Source organism: Lissotriton helveticus, chromosome 10, assembly GCF_964261635.1.
Source record: "Lissotriton helveticus chromosome 10, aLisHel1.1, whole genome shotgun sequence".
Taxonomy (NCBI): Eukaryota; Metazoa; Chordata; class Amphibia; order Caudata; family Salamandridae; genus Lissotriton; species Lissotriton helveticus.
Window position 1 is genome coordinate 423,090,519 of NC_136071.1, and position 26,102 is coordinate 423,116,620.

Genomic DNA, 26,102 nt, shown 5'->3' on the forward strand with positions numbered 1-26,102 from the left:
CCATTTTAATCAGACTATGGCCCTTTGGTTTGTGTATGAAGGTGCAAATATTTCAAAGTGACTGGTTACACGATAACAAGCACAGCAGCATACAAAAATCAAACCAGTTTAGTAAACCAATGCCCCTTAGATTTGTGCATGAAGGTGCAAATATTTCAAAGTGACTGTTAAAACAATAACAGGTACAGCAGGCAGCAGCATACAAAAATCCCTGTACTGTACTCCACCTAGGCGCACACACACATCTAGCCCAGAGTCACTACTCCTGCATAGCACTACACATCTACCTGAAGTAGGCCAAGGGTGAGTCAAGCACACTGAAGTTTCAAAAGAAGTGAGTGAGCCTGTTGGCCTCACTCCAATGACATAGGGTTAAAAGGACCTGTTCACTACTACTGTTCACACACAGTATGTTGCCACCATCGCCCTTGTGCTTCTCAACACCTGGCGAAGGCTGTAGCCTTCTGCCACTATGAGGATAGCACTTTGGGTGCCTCTCCTGTTCCAAAAAGACCGCTTTCTGTGAAACAGCCTGTGTCATGACACACCAGCATGATCTGTGCTCACTTATGACATAAAGCACTTCTCTCGATGGCCCAGGAGTGTTGTTAATACCCTAAGGATTTTGGTGCTCCATATCTGAGGCTGGTCAACAAATCAATGCATTCAAAATTATGTAAAATACTTTAGTCTCCACAAGAGGACAGGGAATATTGTAGTATCAAACCATGAAGGTTTATTCGAAGTTAATGTTTTAGAGAAGGTAAAAATCAGGTTTGCAGCAATTTATGATCAGAACACATGTACAATGTAGTATGTAATATGTAACTCCTATGAAACAGTATTAAAAATAAATAAACATACAAGTAAAGCATGAACCTTTGGTACCAGTTCCTTGAGGAACTTGGGAATGACTCAATCAAGAGACGCTCACCAGTAAAGGACTGGGAGCTAAAAGCATCACTTTGAAAAAGGGTTGATGCCAGCGCTAAAGTGCATTGAGGTAGGCTGACCAGTCTAGTCACCAGGAGGATTTCAGAGCAAGTTGTACAGGAGAACATGTCTATGTCCCTCATAACTGTTTGCCATGCTGCATGGCTGATGATCCCTCTAACCATCCATCACCAAAACCAGCCCCCTTGTAGTCAGCCCACTGTGGGTTTTCCCTCTGTCCCATAGGTGGACACCACTGTACCTAGACATTTGGAAGTAGCAGCTCTTACAGTGTTAAAAGGTTGGCACAAGAAATCTCGAATGTAGTCAGTGCTACCACCAATCCTGGCCACCAGTATCTGTCCAGGCTCTGGGATTCCCTCAGGAATACAACTCATAACTCCACCTCAGTTCTAAAAATCTATAAAGAGGAGAGTTTCTTTAGGGGGTACATTTTCCCCGTCTGCAGTGAACTTGACTATCTTTTCAGGGTACAGGTGCTAAGAATTGGGGTCTCGCCTTAAAATGTAGCTTTCTGTAAAACACCATAATTGCACTGACTGTGCTTCCTAAAATTATATTTACATGCGAAATGCTCAACATAATGTTTATGATCACATAAAAATCAATCAGAGCATACATGATTACAGTTATGAGGCTACGCTTCTGTGTCTGAATGACTTTGATCCATATTGGTTGTACAAGGGGAAAAATCTTAAAAATAGGGATTGGCAAAGGCCGAAGGAAATAAATGCACAAGGAGATGAGCTCAAAGTGATGCACTCTCATACTCCTTTTCTGGGATTCTGTCCAGTTCATTGGCTGTAATGAAAGGAAAACTAACATCATGGATGTCCTTTATCTGTAGAAAGTCTGCAGACCTGTAGAAAATTATTGCCTCTTCCAAACCATCCAGTCTCATCTGGACCCCAGTCCCTATACTCTAACTCCGCAACTACAGTTACATTCGGCCAATGGAACATCATAAATAGCTCCCATAACCAAGGCATTCTTCACTCCTCCCTAAAGAAGAGAAGAAGGGCATTATTACCTGATGCTGAAAACCCACAAGCCTGATCCTGACTGCACCAAGATTTTTGTTGCATCACTGGTTTTAATTTTTAAACCAAAATCCTAGACAACAGCTTTTACGTCGCTGAAATAACTACAGATTTAGACTGGGGTTTCCCAAATTGTGGGGTCCAAGCAATAAATAAAAATGCCTTAAATTCTGTATTAATCTTGTCACATTTGCTGTGCTTCAAGGACAGACGTCAAAGGTAAAGCTATGTCTCCTGCCAATTTGCGGCCTATGTTTTTTTGTCTTGAGGATTGAGGTTTACAAACTCCTCTCACTTTGCAGTCAAGGAAAGGAAAGTGAATTATGTGATAATCTTGATAGGGTGCATGGATTGTGCAAGCAAAGAGTGTAGGATGTCGTTTTTGTATGATACACCAAACGTACATACCTGCAAACGAACAGTACACATTCAGTCAGTCAGTCAGTCAGTCAAATATCTTTATTCGGTTAATTAAAACCATAAAAGCAATACACAATTCATTTTTTTAAAATAAGAACTATACAAATAGATTAAAATTAGCAATTAAACAAACTATACACATGTTGCAGTTCCTAAAATGATTCATTAAAAAAGGTTTTTTTAAAAGAAGTTTTTTTGTTATTAAAAAATATGAATACAAAACAGGTTCACTATAAGAAAAGGACCAGAAAAAGACAAGCGCCTCCATGTCCCAATGATCCTTATCCGGTGTCCCAGAATAAAGTTGATAAAATGTCAACCAGGATGTATATTTGTCTGGGTAGGTCTTGCCTTATTCAATCGGGCAGCCGCCACCAAGAAACTGGCTACACCATATGTGACCTGCACAGTGTTCAACATTTGCAGGTGTAAAAGTGCAGGCCTTACTTGGACAAAATTAAGTTCCTTCAAAATGGGATATAAAAACTTTTTCCGGGGCTCCAGATAGTGTTCGCAAAACATCACAAAGTGGACTGTGTCCTGATTTGAGAAGCTATCACAAGTGCAAGGTGGGGTAATTTCAAGGGTCCCCCACTTTATGTTGGAACCCAGCACTAGATGGATAAGATTGAACCTAAATCTCAATAAAAGAAAACGATGGTATGGTTTTGTCACAAATGTTAGATAAGGTTCCATGGCAGAGGAGGTAGAGATTCGATATATGGTTCTCACCATGGGTTTGTTGAGTTCAACCTGTTCCCTATCTAACTCCAGCAAATTCCGGAGATGCAACTTAACCCACCCTACATCTTCTTTCTTGAGACCCTGTGGAGAAGAGTACATATCCGGGCGCCCTAGCTTCACGCATGCCGCTCTAACATACGCTAGCCAGGGAATACTGCCCGCCTTGTCCAGGGCCAAGCAGTCTTTGAGTATGAGATGGTTCAACGTGATCTCCTCGTTTGTCCAGGTTTTCACCCAGCATAGCAGGGGGGCCATTTTTAGAAGGTCAGTAATGTGGCCCAGGCCAACTTCACTATGGATGGAATATGTAGGCGATGACTTTGGGAGTGACAACAAAGTTCGAATAAAATTATTTTCTACAATTTGAATGCCTTGAGAGGGAGCATAGCCCCAGATGTCAGCCCCATAGGATGCAATAGCCAGGCACTTTGATTTGTAGATACGGATCATGGCCTCCATGGGCCTAGAACCTAATTTTTTAGAAAAGCTCATGAGACCTGTAGTAGATCTTGCAACTACGTTGGCCTTCAATTTTAGTTGAGGTCCCCAGGATCCTTTTTCGTCAAAAGTGACGCCTAGATAACAAAAAAAAGGTACCCTAGAGATTTGTAATCCGTTGCAACTAAAAGTTTTAATCTTCAGGCTTTTCCTACGTGTGCCCGTGACCATGACATGGGATTTTAGTGTATTGATCTTTAAATCTAAAGATTCCATGAATGATCCGAAATGGTCTAACAATTTTTGCAGACCAATGCCTGTACGGGCTATTAGGACGGCGTCATCCGCGTACAGGAGGACCGGGATAGGGGATCCTCCCATACGCGGGACGTCCATGGTGGCTAGATTGAGTGATTTACCCAGGGAGTTAATGTAGAGTGTGAATAGGAGAGGGGCCAGGATGCAACCCTGTCTGACCCCTCTCCCTGATCTAAATTTTTCAGTACATCTACCTTCCCTTGTAACCCTAACGGAGGCAAACAAATTCTGGTGGAGGTCATGTAAAAAATTCACCAAAGTAGTGTCCAAACCCAAATCCCGCAAAATAAGCCAAAGTTTAGAGCGATTAACCAAATCAAAAGCGGAGGATAAGTCCATAAACCCTAGATATAAATGCCCCTCCTTCACCACGGTGTATTTACTAATTATAAGGTGGAGGTTTAAGCATTGGTTCATGGTCCCCCTGTGAGCCCTAAAACCATACTGAAGGTCAGAGAGGACCCCACTCCCTTCAAGCCAATCCCCGAGTCTTTGTAGAATGACTCTGCCTAAGATTTTAACAGCAGAGTCAAGCAAGGAGATTCAGCAGTAAGGAAAGCAAAAATGAAGTACTTTTTCTGTAATTCTAAAGTGTGATTGAAACGAAGACTTTAATAGGATCAAAAAAACGTTACTTGTGGGTGCACAAATAAAAAAATATACACTGAACCCAATTTCCACACAATATAATTTGTGTGCAATAGAGTTTTTATCCGTAAAAATGTATGTCTGTGCAAATGTAGTGGCCATTTCAATGGAAAATGAGGCATCTGTAAATGACAAAGTGCCACTACACGATGCTTTAGTTACATTAAAAAAAATCGCCCGCCTCAAACCCTATAAACCTAGGTCGGTTGTGAAAGTTTGTCGTTCGAAAAATTGGGTCGTGGTTCGAAAACATTTAGGAATAACTGATGTAGATGGTGCTGGATGAGTACCGGACTCATGATCCTGATTGATTTATCAACCAGTTTTGATAGTGTTGACAACAATTTGCTACTGAACACTAGCGTCTCTTGTTTTAGTATCAGTGGGAGTCTTAGTCAGTGGCCCACATCATGTCTAAACACTGACAGGTGGTGAAAATAAGTGACTCTAACACCCCTTTGAAACACCACTGAGGTCACAAAGGTACAAATACTGCCCTGCCTCTTTACATTCAACTTACACTTATATTGAACCTCTTGGGACATTCTTCGACGCACGGTGCATTTAATAACAGCTGTATAGGATAGCAGGCATATTTATATAAGTATTAATAACAACCATCAGCACCCAAATAGAGGAGTATTTTTGGGCGGGAATATAAGGCTGAATCAGAACCAAGCCCTGATAATGACCTCTGACACAGAAAATAACAGCAAAGGGTCGGCTTACACACAGAAAAGAAGAAGGTCGTTCCTTTTACCAGATACAAAATATCATATCATTGATATTCATACTAAACTACAAACTTAACCCGGATGCCAGTATAAAAGCATTTGTGAAAAGTGCCCAACATCAGGCATTGCTCAAACGCCCCGTCCATCATCCCCTTTGGTTCAGCATCCGGCAAGACTCATAAAATTGGCAAAGTGACTCACTCCCAAAGAAGATCTTAAGCAGGTCGTACAGGGACTAGTGATTGCGAGAGTGAAATATGGGTTGTCTATTTTCACTGTTCTTCTTGCTGTCCAGACACTTCTCTTAAAAACTGCACTTTATGACCCAAAAGCCGAAGAAGTTTGTCCACATCATGCCAACATTCATTAAACTCAGATGACTCCCTTACCATGCGCACTGCACTTTCCGAGTGACCTCCCTGCGTTATGTTCAAAGCTCTCAAATACATTTTTTCGGGCATACAGAGAGATCCCTTAGCTCCAGCTATCTCCACGTGGAAATATTTTGTTGCAACTAAACCTCCACCCTAATCCAATCTGTGTTGTGCTTTTCCGCAATGGTATGATTTTGCATCCTGTTAAGTATTACACAAGGCCCATCTTTCTAATAAAAAAAAAAAAGTCGAGTGAAATAACGCCTGTTGTTGAAACTACTAACTACCTCCTGACCAACTCATAAACTCTCTGAACACGAATCACTGCCACTCACTCTGCCTACATGCCACACGCAGCACTGCTAAACCCACCAATTGGCAAGCTAATACAACTGCTCAGGGTGAAGGTGAGCAATGCAAATGCGAAAAGTACATTTTCCTAAGCTGCATTTGTAATTTACCAAGCGCTGGCAAAACCAATAGGTTTGTCAAGGCTTTTTGCCAATTACATGCGTGCGGATGTGATACATGAGCAGGCTCGGACCGTCAGACTCGGACGCAGAGTCGCAGACTCACCTGACACTTGACCTGAGATCTGGGGCCTGGCCTGCTGCAGCTCAGACTTCTGTTAGGCGCAAGGCCGCAAGCGGGGCGGGCAGAGGCTGCAGCCAGCGAGCGCAAGGATAGCCAGGTAGGGGGCCGGGGTGCAAATAATTTAAATTATGGTGGATAAAGGCCCGGCCGGTGACGCAGTGGACTTCGGACAGTCCTGACCTGCGTAAGAGCGTTGCTGCTGGGTCTTCTCTTGGATGCCACACCTTACTCGTCCCTAACGCGCATTTTTAATTGCGTGTGGGCTGAGCTCTCTGCGCATGTCATGACAAATATAAACAGGGGCCAGGCATTGGTCACCAGCCCTGCCCCCGCCCCCCCCACCCTGTTCAACGCGCATACGCGTCCCGGGTCAGTCATTTATTTAATATAAAGAGAACCTTGTGCACCATTTCTTAAGAGCCTCAGGGGGCCCCGTGCACCATTGTACCTAGCCTCAGGGGCCCCGGCCGGGCCCACCAACCATTTGCAAGAGCCTCGGGGGCCCCAGCCGGGTCCCCCGAACCATTTGCAAGAGCCTCAGGGGCCCTGGCTAGGGCCCTGCACCATTTGCAAGAGCATAAGGGGCCGGGGCCCCTGCACCATTTGAAAGATGCTCAGGGTCCCCGGCCGGGGCCCGCGCACCATTTATAAGTGCCTCAGGGGCCCCGACCGGGGCCCTGCACCATTTGCAAGAGCCTCAGGGGCCCCGGCCGGGGCCCCTGCACCATTTGCAAGAGCCTCAGGGGCCCCGGCCGAGGCCTGCGCACCATTTATAAGTGCCTCAGGGGCCCGCGCAGCAATCAGTTAAGAGCCTCAGCGGGGTCCCAGGCATGCATGCCTTGCACACCACCACCATTTAATTTATTAAAGAAGCTGCCCATTCCAGTTTGCCCTGTGTCGCTTCTACTGACTTCAGTTTGTTATGGACTGTTTGACATACCCCCACCACGGCACATATTGAAGTGCCCCTGATGACAACCTTAAATTCTTACCACTCAGTTAATGGAAGAAGAGGTTGTGTTGGTGTTTTCACTAAAATAACTGTAGATGGTGGCGGATAAATTGTCAAGAAACACCCAATCCTCCAACAAGTACGGGCTAAGCCTCCAAATGGGGACCGGTGTAGGAATCTGACCCCAGGATAAGTACGTTTTAGGGGGTTGTGTTCTAATATCGTTTACCCAAGATATGAGGTGTGCCTTATTTGGGATAAAAGGGTGGTGGTACAGAAGATATGGTCTAGTTGTGTATGTAGTCCGTGTGGTGGGGAGTGGTAGAAATATTCATGCATGCCAACATTTTTACAACACCAGACATCTGCAATAGTCCACCGTTAGACCATGTGTGAAACACCTTGGCATGTCGAATGGAAGCTGTGCCCGGTAAAAGAGGGTGTGAACGGTCCAAGTATATATCCAGCACACCCGACTATTCAGGGGTTCATAGTCCAGTCTGCGAGTGCTTTGGTAAGTTGTGCATGGAACGTATCCTGCTCCATATTTGGGACATATATGCTTCCCAGTAGTATTAAACAAAAAAGATGGCCAGATAGATACATTTCATACTTTTATATATATACACCACACCTAGCCAATAATCCTAAGCTGGCAATGTCATCATTGTAGTAAATTTTTACTTATTTACATATTTTTTGAAATATTTACATATGACCAAAAACAAGGCACAAGTATCAAGACTTTTTCACCATAAATACAAAAACACATTACACACAATCATAAATGAAAAACATTCATGTAGACACCATAGACAAATTGGGGGCGGGATAGAGATGCCTCAATTGATTTCACTAATGGGGCACCAGTCCTAATGTAAAATACACAAACAAGCGGCCTAAAAATAATTCATACAGGCTAGCTTGTTAATTATGCTGGAAAACACTTATAACGGTCTGCTTGCAGGGGACATTTTTTTCAACTACATTACTGTAGCACCCAATACAGTTCATATTCCAGCATAAGGTCAACGCGTTTCGAACCCTGATTCTGTTTTACAGGTTCTCCTCAGGACATGGACTGGAGGTGGCCTTCTCTGTCAAACATAAAATAATATAAATTGGTGTCAGTCAGTGGGAGACTTTTTTATACATCTTTAAACCAGACTCTTACTCTTATTGCTCGTGACAGTATCTATATTATCTTGTTTTGCTCTAAAACTGCTGTCTACAGTTCAAAGGAGGGCGGGGATTCTGAAATTTAATGAGTAGGGGGACATTCAGTATCTTGTTTTTTATGCTATTTATTTGCTAGAACAGGGTATTGTAAGCATAAATCCATACCTTTGGCCATTCTTATTTGTAAGTAATCACTTCTGCCTGGAGATGCAGTGTTGTACGTTACGGTCGCACTATGCTGGAAATAACATAGAATACCTTGTAATAATCCACCAACTGAGTCAGTCACTCTTCAGGCATATTTTAGGAAAAACAACTACCTCGGAGCTTCAAAGAGCTGCGGCTCCGGTGTGGTCCTGGCGGTGGCACGGTTACCTCTGCCTCCGCGCCATCGCGCGGTCAGCGATCTTTGTCTTTTGTCTTTTATAAGTTCTGCAATGACAAGATGCAACGTGCATCATATTACACTAGCCGATCCTTGTTGCTGCACACTGTTTAGTCTACATTTTGCTCGCCGATGTTGAACTTAATTTCATCGAGTGTACCGCTCTCCGGCTGCAATCTCGTTCTTAGTCGTCCAAGTTGGAACACAAATATGAGTCACGTGATCGGGACGTGTGCACCAATGCATTTATTTAAAGACACAGTGTGAGCGACAGTTACGGTACCTTCGCAGTGGCTGATGGTATTGGGAGTTTGTTGGTGCAAGCTTTACCACAAATTGCCTTGAAAGACGCTACATCAAATTTAGTGCTTGGGTTGACTGATTGTTCTAAATCCTGAATTATTGTACAATGTGCTTTCGGGCGGCTCGAAATGAGTGGTTGTAATTTTTTGATATTCGAGTGCGATCCCTGGTAGTACTCAGTGCTGCTCGTGGTGATAGCCCTCCGTGGGCATGAGTTCATGTATGTGTATTCTCACAGGTTACTTATTTCGGACAGTTCGTTCAATCCAGTCATGGCTGTATCAAATTTCATGATCAAAAAAGCTTCTTTTTGCGCTAGTTGTACATCAGGGTATCCTCCCGCATCTGCAGACCTCCTTATTATTGCCAAAATTGTCCACTTTAAATCATTAGGACTGTGGTTTAGTTCTAGAAAGTGGGTGACCAGTGGCACCGTTAACACTTTATGCTTGATCCTAGAGCGATGCTGGATGATTCGCTGGCGTACTTCTTGTTTCGTTTTTCCAATATACATCTTTTGGCATGGACATAAGATTGCATAAATTGCATATTTGCATTTGCAATTGGTAAATTGATCATGGCGCTATAATTTTCTGCCATCAGTAAATAGTGAGCCTTCTATTGTGATATCACATAAAGAGCAAGTTCCACATTTATGATGCCTTTTTACTGGACTGAAACCAAACAGTGTGCTTTGATTATCTTTCTTTGGTAGAGGCCAAGTGGAAGTGATCTGCTGCCCTATACTTCAGTCTTTTTTAAGAGCAAACAGCGGTGGTCCAATGCTAGGTATGGCATCATCAACCAAATGCCAATGGTTGCGAATAATTTTTTGAACAGGATGCGTGTGGGGTCCAAACAAGTAGATGTTCTCTAGGAGTCCAACGTGCTCTTTTCCTAGAGTGCTTGACCAACTTTCGGGGTTATCCTCTGTCTTGTAATTTTTTACATAATGCTTCTCCATGTGTCCCGAAGTCTTGCAGCTTTGCACAGTTTCGTCTCACCCTTAGGAACTGTCCATAGGGGAGATTGTTTTTAAGATTTCTTGGATGATAGCTTTTAAAATGCAGTGCATTATTTTTGTCCGTTTTTTTGAGGTACAAGGAGGACATCAACCCTTCCGGCGTGTGTTTCATCTCGACATCCAAAAATGGAAGTGACTTACGGTTGTGTGTCAGACTGAATTTTATATCAGGACTCCGGTTGTTTAGCCATTCATGGAATTCTTCTAAGGCCATCACGGATCCTTCCCAGATGCACCACACGTCATCGATGTACCTTAGCCATTGCTTAATGTGGGCACTGTATGGATTGTTTTTGTAAACATATTTTTGTTCGTACTGGGCCATGTACAGAACTGCCATCTCCGGCGCAAACGGATATCCCATCGCTGTCCCCTTCACCTACAGGAACAGCTCCTCCTCAAATTTGAAGAAATTTCTTTTCAATGCCAGCGCTACCAGCCTTATAATAAATTCTGTTGGTACTCTAAGGGGGCGAGGTCTCTTCTCAGGTAGACTTCTATGGCCTCCAACCCATCTTGTTGAGGGATTTGCGTATATAATGACGCAACATCCATTGTCACCAAAATCTGTGTCGTGGGATCAAATTGAAAGCCCTCCACCTTGTTGATCAATTCCATTGTGTCCCATAAGTATGATGGTACTTCTGGTAGAAATGGCTTGAGGAACACATCGAGGCATTTCGACACTGACTCCAAGATGGCGTTGATGCGTCCTTATGCACTTTGGGTAAAAAGTACAGTTGTGGTGTTCGAGGGTGTTTTTTCACCAAGTACTCTGCTTCTTTTGGGCCAAGAATCCCATTTTCCTTGCCTTCGTTCACAATTGAAATTATCTCCTGCATTATTTGTGTGGTAGGGTCTTGGGTAATTCGTCGATACCATTCTTGATTGTACACATGGCTTCTCCCCTCGGTTCTGTACAATTCTTTTGACCATAGAACCACAGCTCCTCCCTTGTCCGCTGGTCTGCTCACGGTCTCCTGCTGGTTCTTTAATTCCTTGATTGCTTCTTTATGATGTTTAGATAAATTTGATGGAACATATAGTTGTTTCTTTTCTAGGACATTCAATGATGACAATACTGTACGTTCAAAAGTCATGATATCTTTTGACATGTTGTAATTCGATGGACAGAAAAGGGACTTGTTTCTTAATCCGGAAGCCTCAGTTTGGACATGATCTGGTGTGTCTTTGAAGAACCACCTGAGACGGATTTTCCCGAAGAACTCCATGATTTCCATTTTGATTTTGGTAAAATCCATTGTAGTACCTGGGACGGACGACAATCCAAGTTCCAATACCTCCATTTCTGCTTTGCTGAGAACTCGATTAGATAAATTAATGATTGGGGATTTGTTTATGATTTGTAATGATTTTTGAGAGTTGTCATCTCCCATTGTGGCTTGAACCGACTACGTGGTTGTTGTTGGCCCTGGCCTAAAAAAGGCCTTTTCTGCTAATTTCTATTGGAGGAACCCTCTCCTGGATCAGAATCAACAGAGGCCTCAGAAGACGATGTTTCAAAGAACGTGAGAATTTTTTTCTTGGATCTCCCTTGGTAAGTATTCAAGAACCTCGTGGAGTCTGGTCGAGTATAGAACTCGTCTTTCAAATATGGATACACAGTCTCTAGATTAAAGCGCTTCTTGTCTTTCTCAAATGTGTTTGTTTTAAAATTGATTGTATGGTCTTTGAATGTAGCTAATTCTTTTTCAATTTTCTCAAGAAGTAATTTGGCTTCAGCCTCAGTGTGGTTGTCCTTAATAGCTTTTAACTGTTCCTCGATCTCTTCTTCTTCCTTTTTACAAACTCTCTGCGCTGTCTCGATAGTGTGTACCATCAGATCTCTGCTGCATTTGGTGCTGATACAGCTAAACGCCTTCCTGTATACAGGATTGTTGGTGAAAATCACCGGAACATTTTTTATCTGAAGTCCCCAGGGAATAGTCCCCGCCTTTAAATTTGCAAGTAAGAAGTGGCCATGTAATTCAGTTCTCACATGCTTCTTTTGTAACCGAATCAGATTATCTGAAACGTTTTGTTGTTTTGCTGTACTGCTCAAGGTAATTGATGAAAACAGAGTGGGGTCTGAAATAAGTTTTTGGATGTGATCCTCACTAAATGATAACGTGTCTTTTTCGGACATACTAAGTACCTAGGGATGGGAGACCCCTAGGCTCACTAAATGAACGCAAATTCAATTTTGCTTTTAAGCGATAGCCTTGCGAGCTGTTGCTCGCTCTACTAACACAGGGACCAATGAAGGCTTGGGTCTGGTTACTATCTGGCCTAGACCACACTAATTTATTAAACAAAAAAGATGGCCAGATAGATACATTTCATACTTTTATATATATACACCACACCTAGCCAATAATCCTAAGCGGGCAATGTCATCATTGTAGTACATTTTTACTTATTTACATATTTTTTGAAATATTTACATATGACCAAAAACAAGGCACAAGTATCAAGACTTTTTCACCATAAATACAAAAACACATTACACGCAACCATAAATGAAAAACATTCATGTAGACACCATAGACAAATTGGGGCGGGATAGAGATGCCTCAATTGATTTCGCTAATGGGGCACCAGTCCTAATGTAAAATACACAAACAAGCGGCCTAAAAATAATTCATACAGGCTAGCTTGTTAATTATGCTGGAAAACACTTATAACGGTCTGCTTGCAGGGGAAACATTTTTCAACTACATTACTGTAGCACCCAATACAGTTCATATTCCGGCATAAGGTCAACGCATTTCGAACCCTGATTCTGTTTTACGGGTTCTCCTCAGGACATGGACTGGAGGTGGCATTCTCCGTCAAACATAAAATAATATGAATTGGTGTCAGTCAGTGGGAGACTTTTTTATACATCTTTAAACTAAGACCAGACTCTTACTCTTATTGCTTGTGACAGTACCTGTATTATCTTGTTTTGCTCCAAAACTGCTGTCTACAGTTCAATGGAGGGCGGGGACTCTGAAATTTAATGAGTAGGGGGACATTCAGTATCTCGTTTTTAATGCTATTTATTTGCTAGAACAGGGTATTGTAAGCATAAATCCATAACTTTGGCCCTTCTTTTTTGTAAGTAATCACTTCTGCCTGGAGATGCAGTGTTGCATGTTACGGTCGCACTATGCTGGAAATAACATAGAATACCTTGTAATAATCCACCAACTGAGTCAGTCACTCTTCAGGCATATTTTAAGAAAAACAACTACCTCGGAGCTTCAAAGAGCTGTGGCTCCGGTGTGGTCCTGGCGGTGGCACGGTTACCTCTGCCTCCGCGCCATCGTCTCTTCCGGCCGGTGTTTCCACAGAGCACCTCTGGTAGGAGCGGTCAGTGTAGAAACAGGGTTACCACTGCAGCAGCATGAGCAGTACTGCTTGACGCCACATACCTCCAAAGCCAGGACACGCAGCCACAGGTCCATCCTACAGGCCGCTTGACTGCAAACCAGGCTTGACACTCCCGGAGACAAGTAATAGGTCTGGCATCTTTGTGTAGTGGCAGAATGAAGCCACTACTTGAGGATAAATCAGGATGAAATGGCTTGGCCCGGAAGTTCTGCGTTTATGTGTCCGCCATCTTAGGCGGTTGGCCACACCCCCTCGACCTTGCCCCCTGTTAAAAAGGATATTTTAAGTCACCTTTCTGTTCGATGACCTTAACCAGGACCTCAAGTTACTTACATTATTTTTAAAATGTACAATATGAGGTACTTTATCTTATATCTAACACCAGCTCAAAGTGATGGATGTAGCAGGACAAAATAAGGGAGGGAATGAGAGAAAGGGAACAAGCTGGAATCTTGTGAATGAAATCATCCCCAAAATGGAGAGGTAGTCTGTAGTCTACGTTAGGTGTCTAGTTGGCAAGGTGTAAGTAAGAACAGTCACAGCTCGCATGACTCGTGAGTGGGGGCATTTAAGATTTAAAAATAAATTTAAAACGTAACTTACCAGGTCACACGCTGCCTACGCTCCTGGCCGGGTGCCACATCAGGAAGCAGGCATCCTTCCTCCCCTTCCCTAAACCAATCACAATGCTGCAATGGCAACAATGTGATTGGTGCGGACAGCGCCCAGCTGGGCGCCTGTAGGGAGACCATTTTCGCTATGTAGGCTGCATGCAACTACATAGAAAAAATGCAGAGTGCGCATGACTGGTTTGGTCAGCCCCAGAGGGGCGACCAAACAGTCAGGACCCACAGCATTGGGCAAGCCACTCCTCCCTGACCCGACCGACCCCAACCCAACCAGGCATACCCTTCTGCTTACTCGCAGCGCGAGAAGCAGAAACATAAAAAGGTATTTAAAATACCATTGTCATGTTTCTGCTTCTCGCACTGCCAGAAAGCGGTAGGGTGATGCTCCTCCACTCTCATGGAAGAGCCGCCCCTGAGCAAGAAAGGCTCACTCACATAGAGATTGGAATGGCAGACTGTAGAAGAAATGCGGGAGAGACTTAAGTACCATGCCAAACCAACTCATAGCAGCTGACAAACATAGGCTACAAATAAACAGATGCAGAAACAGTCCAACACATCACAAATCGAACCAGACAGCATACAATCAAGCATACAGAGAAATGCAGAGGACGAACACACAGAAAGAGAATGGATAGATATAACAATACAAATTTCATAGCTGCGTAATCCTTAGCGTCGAGGTAAATGAAATATTGGTGTCGATGCCACATCAAACCTTGCCCTTAGCCTAGACAACCCCCTTCTGCGTGTGTTTTGAATACCCAAATCGTCACCTTCATTTAATTACAGCCCTCTAAGGTTGATTAGCTGCTGGTACTAATCCAATTCTGCCTGCATGTCTATTCCATGGTTGTCTCTTTTCTATAATCATACATATAAACCATTGGCAACCAATGTTTTAATTTCTTTATTTCCACCATGGCACTTACAAGTAGGCCACTTTGGTCCATCTGCATGAACCAATGGCATAGCAAGTACCACAAGCAAAGGGAATGATGTACCCATTTCTCTTCTGACGGATCAAAGTGGGGTGCTCTGGGCCCATCAGAACCCTGGGCCTTGGTGTCACTTCACCTGAAATGAAAACTGCATTTCTGAGCCATGACACCTGCAAACCTCTCTCCCTCAATTAATCACATCGACATTTGGTATACCAATCTCCTAAACCCGTATTATATATTCTATACGTTGGTTAGTCACGTGACACACCAGTCAAATCTTATCGCACAGAGTGAAGTAAATCTTACCTCCGCTGTACATGGTTGGGGAGCTCCTTGAAGACCCGCTGTCACTGTGGCAGCCAAACTTTTTCAGCAGCTCCCTGAATTCCCTCCTACAGCAAAATCAAAGAATATTAACATGTAAGTATCTTCAGAACCAGTCAGGGACTAGGCTTCGGAGCACTCGGATGATTGGCAGTATAACATAGCATATAGTGTGATACATAATAAAACAATTCACTTGTCTGTCTTGTGCACACTGTCCGTTACCCAGTGCGACATTATGCAGGAACAGCAGTGCAATCCACATTCCCAAAGAGCCCATAGCACAGGATGTCAGTGTTTACATTGCTAAAAACTATAGATTGTTCAAGACTCCCCAATTGTAGCCAACACAGCCCACTTCACCCCCGATCCCTTGAGTCAGTAGCAGAAGTTGCCTTTATCAAAATCGACTCTGTGCACACAGGAGTTCACTAGGCTCGGTTGACACCGGGTGGGCAGTTTCCACATCTGGTTGGCTGAGCTGCCAGATGTGTTAACCATGACCTAGCCCCAGCCAGGGCACCTTGTTTAGCCCCTTCCATTAGTGAACATGTTTAAGGGTTTTGTAAAGCGATTGGCTACTCCTTTGAGTGGGTTCACAGGTCAAGAAATAAAAGGGAGACCTAGGTAACTAGGGCAAGGCAAACAGCTATGGATTGAGATTTTTGTTTTTAAACAGAGGTTCAGAACCAATAGCACAGAGAGCCAAAGGGAGTTGGTTGCAATCCTTTGCAGCTAGATAAGAAAAGGAGCAGCCCCCTTTCTCATTCCCCAGAGCCTAGGCACCAGTGCCAGGGCGGCGGTTGCTGACCCGAGAGCTCTACTCGGACAGTAGACCTGAATGACATCTGTCAGTGAGATACAGAGGGCCTGATGGACCAGAAGCAAACACTTATATAGAATCGTCTTCTTCGCTGGGGGCTAGCGAAGAGATCGCAGCGGAGAGGCTATAGACCCACGCCAAGTAATCCAAGAATCAGGCGAGCCGCAGCATGCAGAACCCTTCGCAGTCTCCTGGTTGGACCCTCAGACAGAGCAAGAGAGGGAGAAAGCATTAGCATGGTCCAAACGCGATGTCATTAATGCATCTATCTACCGCCTCTTCCAAGAGTGTAGAGGTAAAAGATATACCGCCTGATTCATCAAGCTAAATTGCACTCGCAAAGGGCAAGATTCTCAGAATCTTGCCTTTTGCGAGTGCAATTTTTGCATTTGGGATTCATCATCCCAAATGCAAAATTCGCTATTTAAGAATTCGCACATTTGCGAAGAATTGAATTTAAGGAATCTCTATTTGAGATTCCTTAAATGCAATTCATGGAAGCATTTTAAAATTGCGAAATTGCAATTTTGGGCCGCTATTTACCGAGAGGTCAGACCTCTCGGTAAATAGCAAAAACTTAGAAAAATGCTTTTAAAAGCATTTTTCTAAGTTGCATGTTGCACACACACATGCCCTCTGGACATGTGTGTGCGCAACACCTGTTTCAATTTGCATTTAAGGGGTGCTACAGGGTGTCCTTTGGACACCCCTGGCACCCTTTAAATCGCTATCTTATTTGCGATTAGCTAATTGCTAATCGCAAATAAGGAATACTCCCCATTCATTCCTATGGGCCTTTTGGCCCATAGGAATGAATGGGGAGTTATTCCTTATTTGCGATTAGCAATTTGCTACTCGCAAATAAGGAATGTGTAGGAATCGCTATTTATTTAGCAATTCCTACATAAATCCCGTTTTGCAAGTCCTTAATAGCGATTCCTTATGAATCGCTATTAGGGGCTCGCAAAACGGGAGAATGATGAATCAGGCTGATAGAAACCAGGACGGGGAAATCCGAAGCAAGAACCAACCACTGCAGACACGTGGGGTTGAAAAGACTTGTTTTTGAACTCAAAGCCTAGATTCTTCGGCAGAGGGAGGAGGAGATGGTGGCGATTCTGATCAGCTTTACTTCCACCACATGGACTGAATGAGCCCAACAGCAGACTGTCAACCTCTTCTGGATTGCACTTCAGCTGGCTCATTTGCACCCAGCAGAAGACCGCATATAGGCAGGCTTTGAAAGATTGCTCCAAGGCTATGAGCCCTTCTCCACCGAGAGAAGCAGCTGCGTATCAACTGCACGTGAAAGGATGTTGATTCCAAAAGACTCAGCTGAGGGAGCAGGAGGAGTCATGTACACATTATAAAGAGGGGGACTTAAGGAAGAGCCCTGCGGCATCCCATGGTTAAAAGATTTTAAATCTGATAAGTAAGGGGCTAGCCACAAGGATTGTGCCAGCCATTCAGAAGAGGCTCACGGTCCCGAAATCAGCTAAGAGATGCATAGAATAGAGTAGGAGGTGTTGTTGAATGTCACAGACAGGTTGAATATAATCAAGGTGGCATTCTTACCCTGGTTGTGTGCCAACTTCATGTAATCTGCCACTTCTAACAGTGCTGTCTCCCTGCTATGTTAGCGACGAAAGCAAGACTGACAGGGACGAAAGCCAGAGGCTGGTGTACAATAGCCTGTGTTGCTCCAGGTACTCGTGGGCCGAGTGTTGAGAAGTTTATCGAACATCAAGGCAGCTGCAGGCAATAGAGAGATAGGTCTAAAGTGGGAAGGGTCACCCAGAAGGTTTTTTTTTTCAAATCAAAGGGCCACCCTAACCTGTTTTACTTAATTAAAGACCAGGTCGACCGCCTCTGCTGCAAGAAGTACCATAGAAGGTGGCTAGGGGTTGACTAGGGAGCCTGACTTGCACTCAAGTAGGGCCTTCTGCGACTCCTCCAAGGTTATATGGCTGAAGTGTGAGAGAGTCACCTGTTTGTGAGTGGAAGCTCCAGCCCTCAGGTGTGATGCAAGGCAGACTGGGAGCTCGAGCAAATTCGACTGGATTTTAAGAATTTTGTCCTTCAAGAAATCTTAGGGCTGATTGCAAAGTTTTTGAATGGGTGTGGTGCGACTCCTACAGGCCTTGTATGTCAAAAGTTTTTGATGATCTCAAAGATCTCTTTAAACCCATTAGTAGCAGGCCAGATTTAAAATCCATAATAAGCTGCGTGCATTACTTTAATGGCAGCATGATGTTTCCTCATGATACTTTATAAGTAGCCTTATGCCCCGGCGAATAGTTTTACCCCAATCTCTCTTGTACTTCTTACAAGCCCTGCTTTCTGATGCAAGGGAAGGAGCAAACCATGTTCATACACATGGGAACAGAGGGGAGCAAAGGTTCAAGAGGTGGACAGGGAAAGTCCCTACTAATTAAAGCTGTAGCCTTCACTAACGGCTGAACACTCCATTGTCATCAATGCAGTCATCAAATGTTGGAAATTGACATCTGTGTAGAGGAAGTCGACTACTCTAAATTATAAAACCAAACAAGTGAATTGTCAAGAATAAAGGCACTATCACCCTCAAGAAGGGTGGCCTGCAATTTGCATTGGAATTATAAGGACCAAGGTGTTTCTACAAACCTCTCATCCCCCGGAATTTAAAGCTGCTTAAAGCAACTGAAATCCCTGGAATAAACTTTGAGAGAGGAGGAAGTAATGGGGTATTGGACACATATTTCCCTTAGTAATTCCTCAGATCTACGGGGGATTCCCAGGGTTTAACCCAAAATCCCTGTTAATTTTGCACCCTCAGATGTAATGGTGCTTCTGCATATTTAGCTCCTGGGGTTCAGAATTAACAGCTCCTACACACTTGCAATAACGTCCAAGAAGAATTTCCCATGGGCTCGCCTAGGAATGCATTGGTCAGTAAGAGGGATTCCGTTTTTATACTCTGTCTGAGTCGGACCAGCAAAGTCTATTGAGAGGTGGGCCTTTGTGTACTGAACTGGGCATATGGCTGTCGAAAACAGCGTAGAGTAGTTGCGGATCCTCTTGGAAAGCATGCCAAAGTTCTAGTGAATAATTGTAGACCTGAGTCTCAGAAAATGTTGTAAGCCTCTGAGTGTGAAGAGGTTCAAGGAGAAAATCACTTTCCAGATACGTCCCAGAGACCAAGATATCATGAAGACCCTTTGTGCAATGCGAGGCGCTGATAAAAGGGATTTCTAACTACCCCTGTTATCCCTGTGATCAGAAGACTCAAGGAGCCGGAGAAGGATGGGCTGCACCCTATTGAGATTCTAAAGTATGACCAGGTCCTTGAGTGGGTTAAGTAGGAGACAGGGGCTCCACTGAATATCCTCAGAGACTCCTGGATTTTTAGAGCAGGCTAAGGAAAAAGGTCTGTTCTGAATATCTGTGAACACTCAAGTTGGCTATTTTTAAGGGTGGGCATAGTTCGCGAAGTAGCGCTACGCGAAGCTACGCGAAGTGCACTTCGCACTACGCGAACTTCACGTAGCACTACGCGAGCTGCGTAGTAGCATGTTCGCACTGTGCAAGATGCGTTTTCAATGATTGCACAGTGCGGACAAGCATCCGGCACTGTGCAAGCATTGAAAACGGCATCTTGCACAGTGCGAGCTGTAGTTTTCTGCTGCTCGAGGAGATTATTACTCGAGCGGCAGCTTTCTCAACGCGAACAGGTAGTTTCTCATTGAGAGCGGTCGCGAGCATGCGCAACCACTCACAATGAGAAACCTGACCTCCTCGCGTTGAGAATCTCGCCGGGATGTCATTTTGCTTGCTCGCGGTCGCGAACATGATGTTCAGGACCGCGAACAAGCAAAAAATGAGCGCTGCACTACGCTACGCTGCACTACGCATGTTCGCACTGTGCTACGTGCCGCTCGCGTAGTGCGAAGTTGCAAAAACTTCGCAAACTCCGCGAGCGGAGCGTAGTGCTTCGCCCAGGGTTAGCTATTTTCTGGTCTGTATTGATTGGCATTGATTGTGGCAATGTGAGAGCGTGTGTATTAATGGTTCAATTGCTCAGAAGCAAGTCTGGTCCTTATTTGCATGCAGCAAGACTCTAGGTGAGTCCCATCTGTTGGCATCCGTGAAACGATGGCTTGGAGACCAAGAGACATGTATAGGTGTCTTAGTCCATGAATTCCAGCTATTGTAGATACTGAAGGCTATAGACTGAGAAGTGGTATAGTGGGGTTCCTGCTTAGGACTGGCACATCATGACAAGTCGCATTAATTTATAGGAAATATTTCCAAGGGACATTAATCTTATGAACAGCATGCTACTCTCATTGCACAGTAATGTGTAAGATTGTATTTCCATTGTATAGTTGTAGGGGAGTAGGCTCTGCTTCCTATGGTTACCCCCTATTTTTGCTGTGATTCACTGGTTTTTCGACTTTAGTATGGCTGTGGCCCTGCTAATCAGGCCCACAGCCTAGCTGTTCTCTCTCTAAATTGATACCATGTACTTTAGGTAAATACCAGATTGGTTACTGGGTCACTCTTGTGAGCCCCTGTATATGGTACACTAGGTACCCAGGGCATAGGTCCACCCTAGGCCTACCAGGGGCTGCAGCATGTATTGTGCCACCCCTGGTTAGCCTTCCAAACTGACACCACATGTCTGCACTTGCAGCCTGGGTAAGGTGGTGAAATCACCCCTTACTTAGATATAGTATACCTATATATATAAAAAAATATACCTCGATTCACCACCAGCAAGGAATTAATGCCTGTGATCAGTATTTGAGCAGGAGAGACATTTGTTTTCGGGATCATAACAATATGATAATTGAAATGATTAAGATCTGTCTTACCACTAACTTTTTCCGTTTTCAGGGCCAGATATACCAGATATACCAGCAGTTGCGTGGTGTGGCGATGGGCTCGTGTTTCTTCCCCAGTTACTCTTGCTTGCATGTGGGCTGGTGGGAGGAGCACGAACTCAGAACCACGCACCAACAATGGCTACCTAATATTGTCAACTACTGGCGTTTTATTGACGACGTCTGTATAATTTGGAAGGGGACAGTGGAGGAAGCCAATGCATTTGTGATGGATTTAAATACTAATGAACTGAATCTTAAATTCACATCCATTGTAACAACAGATGCAGCGGAATTTCTAGATGTTCAAATTTTCATAAGAAATAACAGAATTGAAACCCGACTACACCGCAAATCTAGAGCGGGCAATGCAATTTTGCATGCTCGGAGCGCTCATCCGGCTCACACCATCAGCAGCATCCCTTATGGGGAATTTATACGCATCTGCAGGATTTGCAGTGACAAAGATTCACTTGATGTTTGTCTCAAAGAGTCTAAACAGCGCTTCCTCAATAGAGGCTACTCTAATCACATTCTAGAACAGGCCCTTCAGAAAGCATGCTCAGTAGATCGCATAACACTACTTGCACCTAAGGTTTTAAATACTCCTACTTCTGAATGCACTGTGAGACTCATAACCAACTTCAGCACACAGGAACGTAAGATCAGACGCATCATTTGTACAGAATGGCCCATAATTTTGACTGATGTCATTCTTGGACCATTACTGTCTCACACACCGACTATAACATTCAGAAGGGCGCCTTCCATGCGCGATGCATTAGATAGGCCGATGCCAGAAGGTCCACTCAAAAAGAAGCTTGTGAACAAAACAGGATTCTTCAAATGCACCTCCTGCCGTGCTTGTACTTTCGCTAAAAACAGTACACACTATGTTACAGCATTCAGTACAACACCGATACCTATTCGCGAATATCTCACCTGCAGGTCTGAATTCGTTGTGTACAAATTGAAATGCACTTGTAATCTCGAGTACATTGGAAGCACTAAGCTCCCTGTACATCAACGAATTCTCCAGCACATTCGTGCTATTGTCAACAGTGACAACAATTATCCTGTAGCTAGGCATTTTCGGTCAGTACATGATAAAAAACTCAAAGATTTTGAGTATACTGTTTTATGTTCGGTACCTCAGTCCGGCCGGGGTGGGGACCGCATGAAGCTACTTAGGCAGAAAGAGTCCCATCTCATATTGTCCTTAGACACTAAGGCCCCCAACGGCCTTAATTTAACGGAAGACCTGAGCAATTTTCTATAAACTTGCCTATCTTATGCTTTATCTCTAGTCCTTGACAATCCTAAAGGTGTTCTTTACTATTGTTTTATACCATCATGTTTTCATATCTCAGTTGGCTGCTAGGGCGTTACTGCCTAGATTTAGTCACCGGCTGGTGACTACTTAAATTGTACACCTATGTAGAAATATTATATTGGAACTGAGTGATTCGTTTAGTTATTTCTACATTGTATTCTATTAGCATGGAACAAGATTGTCATCAACTTGTAATTTGTGCTGTGTGCCTTTTGTATATATTTTTTATGCTATGGGTGAAAGCTTCAATTATTGTTTTTTTCCCACATATAATTTGTCACCACAGCTCTTTTTCTGGTCATTTTTTTTTTGTGCAGACAGTACATCTTATCGTTAGCACCAAAATGTGATCACTCATGAATTTTGAAAATAGGCATTATGTCGCAACATTGGAAATGTGTTTTTCAATTAATTATTGTGAATACTTGTGATTCTTTCTATTTTATGGCACTATGTCGTTATTTCTTTGAAAGTAATCTTTTGTTCTTTCACATTGAAAAAAATCCATACTTGTAATACCATATATCAATTTGATTGTATTATCTAGTGATGAATTCCATATCTTATGTTTGAATGACTATGTCCCAATTTGATCACATTATCTATTTATGAACTTCAAACTGATTTGTAAATACCAGTCTGTCTTTTTATTTTTGCACTTGCATTTTAGTTAGTCTGTTCACTATTTCTATCATGAAATGCAGAGAGGGCGTGCACACATTTTTTTGTATTGTCCTACCTTTATTGTTACTATAAATATTCCTAAAGTTTTCTGAGCGCGCTATGTGAACGAGCTCCCTAGTGGAGTGTAACGCGTCGTCTCGAATTGAATAAATCGTCATCCTGCAACTCACTTGAGGAGTGACTTTTCTTTGCTTGATATTCGCTGCATTGAGAGGGATTTTGGAGGTCCAGACCTGTTGGGTTCCGCCGGTCATTAACGGAACAAGGAGTGCTTTTTCATATAAAAATATATATAGACACATATTAGCCTATAAGTCACTTCTATGGCAGGCCTTGACAATCCTGGAGGTAGAGTGCTTGGTTTTATGTGAGAGGGTGCCCTAGCATCAGCTGAGCCCCCCGCAGCTGTTGGAACCATCTCCTTTTAGCTGTTCTATGATATAGCCATACCATATACTCTTAAGTGCATTATAATCCTCGCAGTTAATGCTAACTTTGGTTTGGCTTTATCAAAACATGTCGTGTAAGGAGTCAAACACTTTGGAATACTACCCCCCCCCCCCCCCCGCCAGTTCTGGCGGCGGGGGTAGCATTCCACCCTTCTAGTGGGAGAAGACATGTAGTTACTGGTAAACCTGGTTAAAGTTAAACAGAGCCCCAGCATCACAAAATGGATGCTGCTGCCGCAGACACAAGTCTGCCCTCCTGCTGCTGGACGAAACTCCGGCAGGGGAGGCCTGGACAATAGGTTTCCTGTCCAGGGAGGTGCCAGCACCTCCTAGACAGGCTTTAGTGTATTGGGGCAGGGTGGGTTGCATTCAGTGAATGCTTTTCAGACACTGCCTGGGGCACACAAGGTTCTCCATGCATTTCCCAGTTCAAACCGGTTGCTGGGGCACTCAGCCCCAGCTCTGGCGCGAAACTGGACACAGGGGAAGGGGTGTAACCACCCCCACCCCAGGTCCAACCACAGGAGGGACCTTAGAGTTAGCCCAACCCCTAATCCTACTATAAGAATAGGATCCCAGTCCCTAGGACTTTAGATTACCCTGGACAAAACTCTGCAACATATATCTTGGACCTTCGGCATTCCATATCGACTGGAAGACGGAAGAAATATCCCTTGTGGTCAAGGAGTGACCACCCTGTTCAAACAGGCACCAATGGCATCTTTGCCGGTCTGCATTGTCGAGGCTCCCACCGTCAGACATCTCTGACGCTGACCTGCGCTCCCAGCAAAGCTGAGACCTGTAGAGGACACGAGAGACGTGGGACCGGAACTCCTGGACATCCTGCATTTTGCAACCTGCACCTACTTCCCGAGGTATCCTGAAGTTGTGCATTGGGGTATTTGAAACCCTAGCCCCGAGCAGCACCTTATGCACTGAAGCTCAGAGGCCCACACTCCACGAGTGTTCTTTGGGCCCGCTTTGTGCATTGCAGATTGACACGCCTTCGCGGTTCCTAGTCCGTTGGCTAGTGAGCCCCCTCGAAGGCCAATCTTTGATTTACTTTGCTTTGCTGGTTGCTCCAGGCTTGCTCCTACTCCTCTCCAATCTCGACATTCTGCATGGATTGCGTTTGCCAAGGCTTGTTGAGTCCAATCCGGATATCGACACCGCAGTCAACTAGATCCATTGTGGGACAGCTCGAATCCAGCTCCTGGTCATCGTCGACGTCTCCTGGACCTCATGGCTGAAGAGACAAACTTCACCTCTTGCACCTGAAATCACCCGACATCGACCTGCATCTTCTTTTCACCATCCTGGTCACTGGCTAGTGACCCAGACTCTGTCCCTTCTGCTTTCAGGTTCTTCACATCCTCGATCCACCCTTGGATCCACCTGGACACTTTTCCTCTGGTTGTCTGCAGCATTTCTTTGCAGCTCTCCATTGGAATCAACGACGAATCCGACACGAAAAGACACCTATGCACCCGGCTTCCCTGGGTGAGGTAACACGAGTACTCTGGTGCTCCCTTGGGTATTGACTCTCCAAGTGTCCTAGTCTAAAAGGGTTCTAGCGTAGTTCACCTCCTTGCGCCCTTAATCTTTAAAATTGTAACTTGTTCGTTCTCCATGGAAAGTCAATGGTAACCCGCGGCTGTATTTAGACACTGCACGCGTCTCCCGTGGGCCTCCTGCATCCTAAACTTTGGTGGTTCTAAGCAGCCCCAGCAATTCTACAGGCCCTAGGCCTGCTTTCTATTCCAGACGTGGTTCTTATACCACTATTTTAGTATTTGGTTTGTGAGGCCCATAGGGCACAACATATACTGTGCAACTTATCGTATGCTAATTAAGTTCCTTGTATTGTACTTTTACCTCTGACCTCATAAAGAGTCCAGAGGGGTTGTGTTTAGAATAAATACATATATATTTGATATATACCTTGTGTGGTGTGCTTTCATTTGATCATTCAAGAGATTATAATAGGTAAGACAACTTGCTTAACTCGCCTCTAAGTCTTAGCCTGAAGGCTGCTCTCCACAGCTACCACTAGGATAGCTTTTTATAAGGTTGACTTTACAACCTACCATCAATAAGGGTTGTTTGCACTGGTGCAAGGTGCCCACTAGAATAGTGGATATCATATACCAGGCCAACTTCTCACAATAGTACCCTGCTTTTCTACTGGAAAAGAAACTTGCATTATTCTCTGATACAGTAGTCAAAGGGGCATGTACATTCTGAGAAAGTATGTGTGTCTTGGCAATATATTCAATGGGTTTCATTGTATTGTATTGTGTTTATTATTTATAACGCGCAACTGTCACCCTACGGGTATCCTGGCGCCCAAACAGGAAAGTAGTCAGATGGAACAGCAATACACTAGCTGTCATGTCATATAAAACAGCAGCCGGAACTATTAGATGGAATCAAGGGGATTAGACTTTGGCGAACAGCCATGTTTTCAGGCTCTTTCTGAATCCCAACAGGGTGTCAATTTGACTAACGTTCTGGGGAAGCTCGTTCCACAGCCTAGATGCAGAAGTGCAGAAAGCTCTGCCTCCCATCCTCG

At 44.1% G+C, this 26,102-nt stretch overlaps 1 protein-coding gene across 1 annotated transcript in view; it reads right to left on the reverse strand.

The window, feature by feature from the left end:
* LOC144784026 (syntaxin-binding protein 4-like) overlaps window positions 1-26,102 on the reverse strand; it is a 1,158,996-nt gene that overhangs the window by 988,846 nt on the left and 144,048 nt on the right. Inside the window, exons 6-7 of the mRNA XM_078662726.1 lie at window positions 15,373-15,447; window positions 5,056-5,063 (exon numbers count right to left, since the gene is read on the reverse strand). Of these exons, the coding sequence (XP_078518852.1) occupies window positions 5,056-5,063; window positions 15,373-15,447 (83 nt within the window). The remainder of the gene's footprint in view (window positions 1-5,055; window positions 5,064-15,372; window positions 15,448-26,102) is intronic.